At 37.2% G+C, this 12,162-nt stretch overlaps 1 protein-coding gene across 1 annotated transcript in view; it reads right to left on the bottom strand.

The window, feature by feature from the left end:
- Window positions 1–12,162, bottom strand: part of usp43a (ubiquitin specific peptidase 43a) — a 127,489-nt gene that overhangs the window by 57,403 nt on the left and 57,924 nt on the right. The window contains exons 6-7 of the mRNA XM_028018045.1: window positions 8,989–9,124; window positions 7,775–7,919 (exon numbers count right to left, since the gene is read on the bottom strand). Coding sequence (XP_027873846.1) covers window positions 7,775–7,919; window positions 8,989–9,124 — 281 coding nt within the window. The remainder of the gene's footprint in view (window positions 1–7,774; window positions 7,920–8,988; window positions 9,125–12,162) is intronic.

Below are 12,162 nucleotides of genomic sequence, written 5' to 3'. Positions count from 1 at the left end.
TGGCATTCATCCTCTCTTTACAACATCATCATTCTCCATTCCTTCACTTTGCTTTATATCTTAAACTCTAAATGCTCTTAAGGCCTGAAATGTATTGACTGTCAGTGAAAAATTGGCACACAGTTATGTCTAAAGCGGTAAGGTGATTAAAGACCAGATTAAATAACTACCAGAACAAAACATTTTGTAATGTGATTTATTTCTCGTTAATCTCTGGACATTTTTCACATTTTTTAAATTAATACATATATCCGATTTTTTTTTTTTATCAACGTGCTTTGAAAGGTTGAACTCCTGGGTGATGAAGAGGACGGCACAAACTCAAGAGTGAGACGAAGGTGACATTGAGAGTGACAATGATAGAGAGTCTGAGGAGGTGTGAGTGAGGCTGGAACGCCTGCAGAACACACAACCACCATCACCGCCCCGACCCACACGATCACATCCACAACATGCACCATGAGTGTGCCACACAAAACCAGCACAATTATGCGCCTAATTGTTGCAAATTAAACTAAATAATAAAAAGGAGAAACAAAGCAGAACTATTTGAAGTAAACTCTCCTACTGTCAATTCCCAGGCTCAGGACCGGTGTCTGCGACATCCAGAGCAGATGAAGTCACAACATTGGCAAAGGCTTTGACGAGATTTAACAGTTTAAAAATCTGTTTACTTGTTCTTAGTTAACTTCACCACACAGTCACTTTTAGCTTATGGAAAAAAGAACCACCTGCCAAATAAACCAAAGTAAAGTAATCATTTAAGTCTTTGTTTATGATGCATGTGCAGACACCTCGATAGAAGCACACAGAAACGTACAGAACGTTTTACATAAAATCCCTATGTTTGCACAATTTTGTTGTTAATATAAGGGGAAAAAATAAAAAGTCAAATAATTATAAAACACACACACAAAAAAAAAATGAAGGTATGCACAATGTGGACACTTGCAGCTTATAGAGAAGTGTGGCCTATATATGTTCTTTTTCTTTTCAAAGTTAGTGTTTGCGGCAAATGGTCCTGATGCTCCATAGTCCAGAAATCACTGTATGACCTCAGGGAAAAAAATTTTTTTGCCAACAGCAGATTGTGCATAGGAGCAATTAAACACACCTGATTCAAACATAATCTTTCCTTTCTAATTAATCCAATTTCTTGATGTTCACCTATCCCTCAACTGCATCCAGCTCATCTCCCGCTCCCCCCGTTTGATCCACCATAAGGCGGCGCAACGTTGCATCACCAGCTGCTACGACATCTGCACTGCATCCATGTATTAAATGAAAACAACACATAAGAACAACAAAGCTGCAGTTATTTGAATTGCCCTGGGAATTTTGCACTTAGTTGCATCATGCCTTAAACATTAACCCAGCATTCCAAAACCAGTGAGGTAGTTTATGTATAAGTTATAAAAATTGTGAAAATATTCTGTTGAAGACACTCATGTTTACCTCTTCATTAGATTCATCCAAGTAGTAAAGCTCATTAATAATTCATGCTGTCCTTTTAGGAAACATTCAGTTGATAGTTGTTGATTTATCCATGTTCCCTCAAAGATATCAAACATTTATTACAAAAGGAAGTGGAATGACTCATAAAATACAACTAAAGAGTAAAAGGTAGGCTCTGTAGTATCAATGTCTATCGTATACAGTCACTTAAAGAAGACTTTTGTCAGCAGTTACATAGTTATAGATTTTACTTTTTAATTTCAAGAAGAAAGGGTAGGCTGCAGGTGATTTTAGCAGACCACACTACCCTTAATCCTCCTTGGAGTATTTGGAGTCATTTTCTCTTGCAGCCTTATCGCTCCATTTATAATATACGCAAATTGCCTCAGTTGTTGAGGATGAAATCGGATGTGAGCCTAGTGCTTACTCACCTAATTGATTTTTCAGTGTTTTTATTTGTTTTTTTAAGTCGCACAACTGCCGGCTGTCGTTTCCCCGAAACACAAAACCTCATTACTGCACCAGACAGCGACATTCATTCAACATCAGCCAAACATTTAGTGACAAGCACAGCCACTTGAGACAACAAAGGAGTTCACTGCACACAATCAACTTTGTCCAGCAACGCTAATACAAAATTATACTACAAGTTGTCGAGGTCACATGATTTTCTGTTATTGGAGGACTGTTCATTGGTTTTGTCACCACCGTTTACTCTGGGTTTACTGAGAGAAAATCTGGATCAATTTAACAGGAAATATGACAGTTATTGGTAAATTTGTGTGATTCAACTGAAAGAAAGGAGCATATATTTTTTAAATATATTTTATTCATAGAACATAGAATTTAGTACTAATGTCCCAAAACTGCCGTTCTCCTTCTTCTTAAAATGGTATTAATACGTTGACATTTCTGCGCAGAAGCCTTTAATAAAAACCTCTTTTAGCCACCAGGGCTGCAATTTGACAAGTAAAGCATCATTTCATGGAAGAAACAGAACAGGCCAAGAGGTAGGAAGATTTATTCCACACAAAAGAAGAAAATTGTTATCTGCTATGCTCTGTTTCCCCTCCTGCTGTTAAAGCCCATTTTCAGTCATAAAACACACATATCTGGGTTTCCAGTTTGAAGATGGCAGATTGTGTTTCTGGGCACAGTTGAGTTTGACTGTAGGTTTTATCTTAGAAGCAACTTGTAAGACAAATTTCTAGTCTTTCACAGGACTATATAATGTTCAGCATTATCCGGCGACACATATGAAGCCAATCCTATCTATTTAGGCAAATGTCTACAAATCAGCCACTGTCCTCTACTGCTTTTGTGTGAGAAACGATTGACTGACAGACAGTTTGACTGTCTGCATGTTTGCAGTTAACAATATTCAGCGTAGCCAACTCGGCGACTTTCTTGCTACATTTAGAAACATTTCAGACAAAGAAAAATAAAAATCAGTATCAGCCAAAATCAAAATTGGCAGGTCACACTTGAGAAAACTGCAACTGATGCACCCCTAGTATCAAATGTGTAATAAAAAAATGCTTTATAATTTCAAACTTAGACAGCTTCTAAAGCAACTGCTAAGACGTTATCTCCGTTTCAGTGGATTATTTGCAATAAAAGTAACAAAGTACTATCCATACCTTTGTATAAGTAGTTTATCTGTGGAAAACTCAAAAGGTAAATGATGTGATGACTTTGCACTTTTAGCACAAACCCTGTCAATAAAATGAGACATAAAATGGGATTTTGAACCGGCACTCTGCATGTTTCACACTAAATCTGTCTGTTTATGTATTCTCTCTGTAATGAAAATTTCAACTAGTTTGCATAGTCAGCAAACTAGATGCTTAATGGTTTTATATTTATAACCCCTTCACTACACCTCATCCAGCCAGACAGGATATTCAAACATTTTCCCATATTTTCCTTTTCAATACAGAGACTGCAGGTGTAAAATCCTCTCCATAAATAAATGAAATAAAAACACAAGCTTCACCAGAGCGACTGACCACAGTTCACATGTGAGACAAATGTCCTGTTTTTGGAGGAAAACAGCCTAAGGTGGTTCCCATGTGTCAGCTATCCATGACTGTGTTAAGCCTGTAGTCTTTCTCCATGGTCATCAATCACTGTTAGCATGTAGCAGGACTTTCTCACACAAGCTCTAAAAACAAACCAAATGATGGACAATAGCGGCACCGTAGTTCTCCCAATCAAACCCCAAACGTCTGACAAAATACAGAAACACTGACAATTTGAACAAAGAAATTATAAAATGCATTTGATGTATTCACTTTGTTGTGAGAAGCAGTTTACACAACTCCAACTATTCAGCAGAGTGATATAATTCCTGAAACTTTTTCACTAGTTTTTCATAGTTCTGACTTTTTAAGCATTCAATTTTAATACACAAATGCAGTTTATTATGGATTTAATGCAAATATTCCCATATGGGTCAGGCTTCAGATATGAAATCTGCAAATAAAAACACAAATTGTAAAAAGGTAGATGGATGAATGGAGAGAGGAACTGATTGATATGTGGACGGATGGAATGAATGAAAAGATAGGAAAACCTTTCAAGCAAATGAATAACTCTAATTGGCTGGTAATTGTTTGACATTTATCAGCGGTAACATCCTCTCCGATGAAACAGAGATGATGGATATCCATCAGTATGATTAATACTAAAGCAACGACAAGTGCACGTTTTTACAGTAAGGGTGTAATGTAAATCTGGAAAGAGTTTCTACATATAGTTTCTACATAGAATGTCACACAAGAGTCAGATCAATGTAACTCACGTTCATCTCAGGATACAAAAACATGCAGCTAAGCATTCTGGGAAATAGTTCACACTCCTGTCTATTTCTTCTTTCAGTTTTTTTTTTCCCCAAGTGCTACGTTGTAAGTTTATCTTTCACAAAATCACACATTTAGGTTCAAAATCTAAAACTCACTAAATTTACTTGACTTAAAGAGTAGAAGATGGTAGACATGACTAAATGCGACTGAAATGTTTTACATTGTGTTTTGTTGGAAGCGGTTGGATATGGTGCAATCCCTGCTTAAAGAAGATAGGACTTTTGAGTTATGTTTCCATCCAACTGTCAGGCAAATTTAAAATGTTGTAAGGAAATGTGAATTAGGCGTGTTTTCCATTACTGGTTTGGAGTGACTCAATCAGGCTCTGCAAAATGTAACTTTGTCAGATACTGACGTTACGCATGACTGTAATAAACAGGAAGTAGAGGTTGCCAATTAGCATGGACCACACATCTCAAACATGGAGAGAGGTTTTCAGGAATGTGTCGGGCAAGTTGTAATTGTTGTGTCATGTCAACCAGAATATCGGATGTTTAAAACTAGAGACAGAAAGGCAATTCTAATCCACGAACACAACAGAAACAAGTCATCAGTCATGTGAGGAAAATGTTAGAATTTATTCAGCACATCTGTTTCCATCTCTGTTTTAGAGTATTAACTCTTCTGAAAAAGTCTAACACCACCTCAAGCAGGCTTAAAGCAGGCTATAGGCAAAATTTAGGATATTATTTCAAAATGTGCCGTTTGAATCAATATTTTCTAATGCAAAACTTCAAAATGAATATTAAAAAAACATTTGTTAGTTTCAAACCAGTATTTGAAACTAAGGTTATCCGATGGGATATTTGTCTTAGAAGTGAAAGAGAAGTAAAATCTGAAGGAGTAGGGAATGCATCCAAGGGTGTGTTTATGTGTTTTGCTTTACTTCTTTTCTGTCTGTCTATAATCATAAGAATACATCATGGCTGGTTAGACTTAAAATCATCAGATTCTGGTCTAACTGCAGCTTCTTTATTCATCTGCCTAAATTGTTTATTTAGTCCTAAATTTGAGACTTATTTCACTAAACTTTCAGGTCGTCTTATTGTAACACAGAAAAATCAGAATCTCAGTGAATAGAAAAAGCTGTTTTCAAATGATTGTTTGATTTATTAAAGGACAAAAGCAATCCAAACCAGCTTGACCCTGTGTGGAAATGAAAATGGCCCCCTGAACCTAATAACTGGATGTGCCATCCTTAACAACAACAACTGCCAATCAAACATTTGCGATTACTGGCTTAGCAGAAAACACTTTGATGTGATTTCCTCCCAGAGTATTTCTGCTTACATGTGCCAGTAAGATCTGCCCTCAAAGGCTGAACATTTATGACCATCTACACTATAATTCTGGCAGATTTATTACTGACATGACTTACTAAGTGACTGCTGATGTGTCTCCCATTTTATTCATAAATCTAAGCACAGTTTCTTTGTAGAGGCCTGTCCTTCTAGGAAGGAGTTTGAAAAAGACAATCTAGATGGCTCTAGGATAACAGCCTCTCACCCTTACACTTGACCTAACTTTACAAGAAGTGTACAGTTTCATGATGTTGATAGAAAACTCAAAGGAATCAACGTAAGTCTGTTTATAGACTGCTGAGTAACTGGCAGCACACGATCGTTTCTCTGTGACAGCGGTAGACCAGTCCTCTTATAACTGTGAAGATGTTGCGGTGTGTAAAGGCAAAACGGAAATGCCACCCACTGAGAAAGTTAAGAGCTTTTAGTTTTTATGAGCAGAGAATTGAATTACAGTTAATTATTCTTCCTCAGTGGGAGCTGTGCTCTCTTTACAGCTTCAGAGAACTGTGGGTGTAGAGTTCAATGGCAACAACAAATTGACCACAGAGTGTACCACTAACATCATCTCAGTGACTGTAATTACACAGCACCCCTAAAGTCTCTTTCTGACACGGTCACTGATCTGTTAAAGAAATGCTTGTTTAGCTTTCAGATATAATGTATGTATGTGTCTACAGAATGAAAGTGAAATGGTCTTGATGAAGCAGGCTACCAACGTCTCCCTGGTTTCTGTATGAGCAAGGTTGAAGTTCAAAAATAAAAGCCTGGAAGTGTAATAAACACTGAAATGTTAAGGCAGTACATACAAATTCAAACTATTTCTCAACAGATGGGGCTGGAGGAATGATCTTTACCCCATTATTGAATTTAGGTAAGTTTATTTTATGCTTAACATAAAAAAAATTCAGTAAGGAAATTCAAGATTCACCAAGAAATTGACTGGTGACTGGGTTGGAAACAAAAAAAAAGATCCATTTTAATTCCTCATCTGTGTACTCTTCATATTCAACAAGTTGTGCAGGGAAAGCTGTTACAAAATGAGGGACTCGATGTGAAAAATTTTCAGAATCAGTGAGTTCAAATAACAAAAACTGTGTGAGAGGCTTCTAACGAACGATTTCTGCAAAGGCATACAGCTGAAACTAGACGCTTATATGCACAGAATAGAAAGATGGACACCTTTTTTTGCCACTGTCTGAAATTAACTTGGATGAAATTTCAGTTTTAGGCAAGTTAGAATAACCAAAATAATCTGATTTGCTAAATGAGACAAACAATGTCAGAGATTCACTTATCAATGTCTTCAAACTCAGAAGTTTAAGAAAAACCTGAGATCAAAAATAGGCAACAAAACTCTAATCCGTGCATCTCTATTAGAAATAGTTTAAAATATGAATTAAACTAATTAACAGAATACATGGAAACTATAATGTTAACTCAAAGAGATCAGCACATCTATTTTTATTTTCTAAGCTCTCCGAAAGAAAGAAAAAGAAGAAAGGGCTTAATTCTTAATTCTGCCATTAACAAATTTTCTACTGCTTGTTATTTTAACAAACTGATTTTTTTGTTTTTGCAGTCTGAATTTCGTTCAGAAAATGTGTGCACAATAAAAAAAACCTGTGGATTATGAAGAATGCGCCTTATCGGAGGAGTGGTTGTTTGTCTGGTTTTGTATACAAACGGAGGAGGAAGAAGAGGAGGCGCACTCTCTGAGTTTTAGGAAATAAAAGTTCTGGGACAGAGCAGAGACTTCAGAAATTTTAACTTCAGCTAAATAAATTTAATCAGCAGAGGCTTTCATGTGAGATGTGACTCCAGCAAACTTCATATTTTGTATGATGCCCCCCATTCAGACATTAAATTGAATTGAATTTAATCTGTTAGGATGCAGCAGTGCATGACCAAACAGAATGAGAGCTCTTTCATCTCCAAAGTAAATTGTGTGCTTTTAGAAAACAGAGTAATCGCAGAAATGGGCTCAATGAGAGTAAAAGAAAAAAAAACATCTATAGATATAATCATTAATTGAGACTGAAAGTTAATCAGAGGTACGAAGGAAAGAGGAAAAAAATAAAAAATGATGGATGAATAAATTTGCTAGATCAGTGCACAAATAAATGGGTTTATAAAGAATGTTGCCAGGGTTACCTGAGTGAGGAACAGAGCCTCCACGACTGCTGTTTGGAGGAGCCTGGAAGGCGTAGACGACGTCGCTATCGGCGATGGCGGTCAAGTCGTCGTCATCTGAAAAGGAACGCTGGAAACCGGTGGAGTAAAGTTCGGACAGGATGACCTGGACCACAGATGGGACGACATTAAATGTAAACATCAAATGTTTTTGAAACAGTTCTTATAGCAGAAACCTCAAGGTTCCTTTTTATTTTATAAAAAGAAAAACCCAACTCTAAGTAAGATTTTTTTTTCCTTATGAATGGATTATACAGAGCATTAGCTTTATTGGCTCATGTTTTAAAAAATAAAAAAATGTTTTAGTGTGGCATACTGCTGAGCAAGCCTTTTAAATAACAGTATCAACTGTTTAGGGAGTTAAAACACTGCCTTAAAAGGCTACTTAATGCTTTCCAGGTAAAAAATTTCAAAAGTTTTCATGGTTGTCCCATCTTTAAAATATGCATGCAAAACTTAAAATAAGTCCAGCACAAGTATTTCTATTAATATCAGGCATTAAATATGAAACCCTCAAAAAGTGAGGAAGGACGAGATTTGTCCTGTAACTGCTGGGTTGCTGGTTTGAACTGCTGATTTGTACGGGGTAATGGACTGATAAATGGACAAATGAACGGGCCAATGATGGATGGACAGATGAATGGATGATGTGTGGACAAAGAAATGGAGGGAGAGACAGGATAATGGATGGATAGTTTTGCTCTGAACTTGAACTATCCTGGTGCCTGAACACTCATCGCAAATGAAGAAGAACGCTCCACGTCTGAAATGTAACATTTATGTTGTTTTTCCAAGTAAACTCCACCTATACCTGGATACAACAAAGATCATAAATCACTGGGAGTTTTGAATTGACCCACATTGGTCATTTTGCAACCATCCATCCATCCATCCATCCATTGTCTGTTCACCCTTGTCCCTAATGGGGTCGGGAGGGTTGCTGGTGCCTATCTCCAGCTACGTTCCAGGCGGGAGGCGGGGTACACCCTGGACAGGTCGCCAGTCTGTCGCAGGGCCATTTTGCAACCAGCTCACTAAAGCTGGTTGCTTTAGTGAGACAGAACTGACACCATTCATCATCTGCAGCAACACTAGTCAGAAGCTGATGGATACAAACAACTCAGGAACATTTTCTTTAGGCATTTTTCTGACCAGTGCAACGTCAGTATGTGTACCTGATCAGGAGCGATGTTGCCTTCTGCTGCTACCATGGCTCTCAGGGAGGATACAGAACCAAACAGAGGCACAGCAAGCCCCACCCGCAGGTACCTCTGACCCTTTGTGCTGAACACCAGCGTCACACACAGCGGCCTGTGGGGTGGGACACAAACACAAAGAGATCACACAGATAGCAAATGTGTGTATGCTTGTGAATATAAAGGTGTAAAAGGTGAAAGTATGAGGGGTGAGTAAGATAAATGACGAGTCACGGAAAACTGTTCGGCTCCTACAGTTCGTAGAATAACTAAACCTTCATACCAAGGCCTGTCCCACTTAGCAGGTTACATATTTATATGCAGACACAGATACAGGTATTTCATAAATATTGTCAAGCAATGCACATTCACAGTAACTATGACCTGTCACAATGCCAAAGAGAGATTAATGTGCCTGTGTGGGATCCAGTGAAGCCAGTGGCAGCAAAAATAAATAAATAAATCATGTTTGTTCATGAGACGTTTAGGCTCAACTGAGTCCTGCTCCTTAAAGAAATTCTAAATTTAATAAAACATGACTGTCTGATTTTCTCTATAGAAAAATCTAATTTTTCAAATAGGAACCATCTAAACCTGGTGAAAAAACAGAAGAGGTTTAATCATTTCCTAGGGTTTACTTTGTAAACCGAATTTACAATGTAGGAATGTTTTACGAAAACATTCCTACTAGGAAATGTTTTAAAGATACCGCATTACAGCTTCAAACTTCAGTGTATTTTATAGAGGTTTTATAAGATAGACAAAGTGAAGAATTATAAAATGAAAAGAAAATATCTATCAAATCACTTTGAAGTACAAATCTGAAAGTGTGGAGTTGATTGGAAGTAATTTCTCCCTCATCTGAAACCCTTAAATAAAATCTAGCACAACCAGTTCCCACATAAAGTCACCTAATTTATAAATAGTAAATAATTTAGTTTCAGTATAAATTCAGCTGTTCTGTGAAGGCCTCAGAAGTTCATTGAAGGACTTTAGTGAACAAACAGCATCATGAATACCAAGGAATACAGTCATGAGGCGCATAGGGAACACAGTAAATATGAATGTAAATACTTTGGTCCCAAAAATGCAACATTTAGTCCTTTAGGTAAAGTTCCATGTGGTTTAACACAAGCGTCACACCAGCAAGATAAAAAATTATCAACACCACGAACACACCACCCCCAAAATGTTGGTGGCAGCAGTCTGTTTATAGTTTTCTTCAAAAAATAAACCAGTTATTGCTGATGTGAAGCTGGATGGAGCTAAATAAAAGGAAATTCTGAATAACAATTTTAAAAAACTGTTAGAAGCTGCAAAAACCTTGAGAAAGAGTTTCACCGGTGACCCCAAATCTACAATTACTTTGATCAGAGCATTTTCATCTGCTGACCAAATGACCCAAAGTTCAAACATAAATAAAAGAAGAAGCCAAACAGAACATAAAAACTCATGTTCACAGATACTCCACATTCAATATGTTCTCTTTTACAAGTAAGAATGAGTAAAAAATTATTTTCATAGACGTTTAAAAGGACAGAGACATATTCTTGGGTCAACACCATTTGTGGTTCCACCAAGTATTGACCCAAGGGGATTAAATATTTCAGATTACTACTTGGAAAACCATATATCTTTTTCCATCCATGTCATAAATATGCACTACTTTGTATTTGTTTATCACAGAACATCTACAGGTTTGTGTTGCAACGTGACAAATCATGAAAAAGCTCAAGAGCTGTGTATACTTTGTGTATATTTTGGACACTTTCTTCTTTTCAAAATACAATATTCTTGACTAGACATGTTCATCTAAATCAGAAGAGAGTCATTGTCCACAATGAAGCTTCAGTGTGCAGAGACATGTCGTTTTTACAGCAATCACCGACACCTCCGAAGAAGAGAATGAAGCGAGGATGCTCTACTCGGCACAAAAAAGGACAGGAAGAAGGAAGGCAAATAAAACAAAGAAAACAAATACGGAGAATAATAAGAAGTAGTAGCTAAGATTATTATGCCATTTCACTGAAGATGAAGACTGTGTAATCGCTGACACCACCACTTCCCGTTTCCCATCATGCATTATTCAGGTGAGCACCGTGTTAGCAGTCACAGGGCTGACAGGGCAGACAGCCGGAGGGGGGGAGCAGGATCTGAGCCGCTGTTTTGTTTAGATGTGTAACTTCAAGATGAGGCACACAGGTGGAACAGTAAATAGGGATGTCATCTTATAAATGAGGATTTTAGACGCTCTAACTCTGCTGGCTCTGAGACACATTTTCCCCATCAGCCCACACAACTAATACCCTGAATTGTTGCAACAGCAAGTAATTAAATTATAGCTTGAGAAAGCATGCTACAGCTAGAACATGCCCAGATGTAACCATTACTAAGCTATTTAATGCTTATTACTGGAAGAGATGCACTTCTGCAGCAATGATGGTATTTTTCTAGCAATTCCGTTGGTAACTCAGACCATCCAGCCGTTTGCCTGAGGAAATATCTGCACAACATACTTAACTCCATTTATGAAGAAGCATGCAAGACAAGTGTCTCTGTGGTGTATCATTAATCTCAGTATTTACAGACATTGTGGCTGAAAACATGTGAAAATTATTGCTTAACCTGATCTATATTCATATATGTTAATATTGCTTTCAGTAAATTATACCATCAACTCAAAAAGTAAAAACTCAAGTTTTATATAAATTCCTGACACACAGACTGAAATGATTCATTTGTTTATTTTTGATCATGTTGATGATTGCAGCTCAACACTAATGAAAGGTCAATTATCTATATGGAAATGCTGGCCGACTGAATTGATTCATTTGTTTATTTTTAATCATTTCATTAATTATTATATGCCAGCGTAACTGTTTATTCCACAATTTTTCCTTCCACTAAACTTTAAACGGAAATGACTTGAGAATCATTCTGAACAGCCAAGCAGGTAATTTGCTGATCATCTTCACATAGGCATCATCTATTCAAAACTCTTATACCATTCTACTATAGTGGCCCAGAAGGGACAGGCAAAACACCACTGTAGACTAGCTGTTGTAGTTAGGTGTATTTGTTGGGTATTCTGTTGTAATTTGGGTTTCCAGATGTTACTTTATCCTGCAGGAAGGACAAATGACCCTTCAGGGC

Source organism: Xiphophorus couchianus, chromosome 5 (genome assembly GCF_001444195.1).
Source record: "Xiphophorus couchianus chromosome 5, X_couchianus-1.0, whole genome shotgun sequence".
NCBI classification, from domain to species: domain Eukaryota; kingdom Metazoa; phylum Chordata; class Actinopteri; order Cyprinodontiformes; family Poeciliidae; genus Xiphophorus; species Xiphophorus couchianus.
This window is presented reverse-complemented; position numbering and strand designations above follow the sequence as displayed.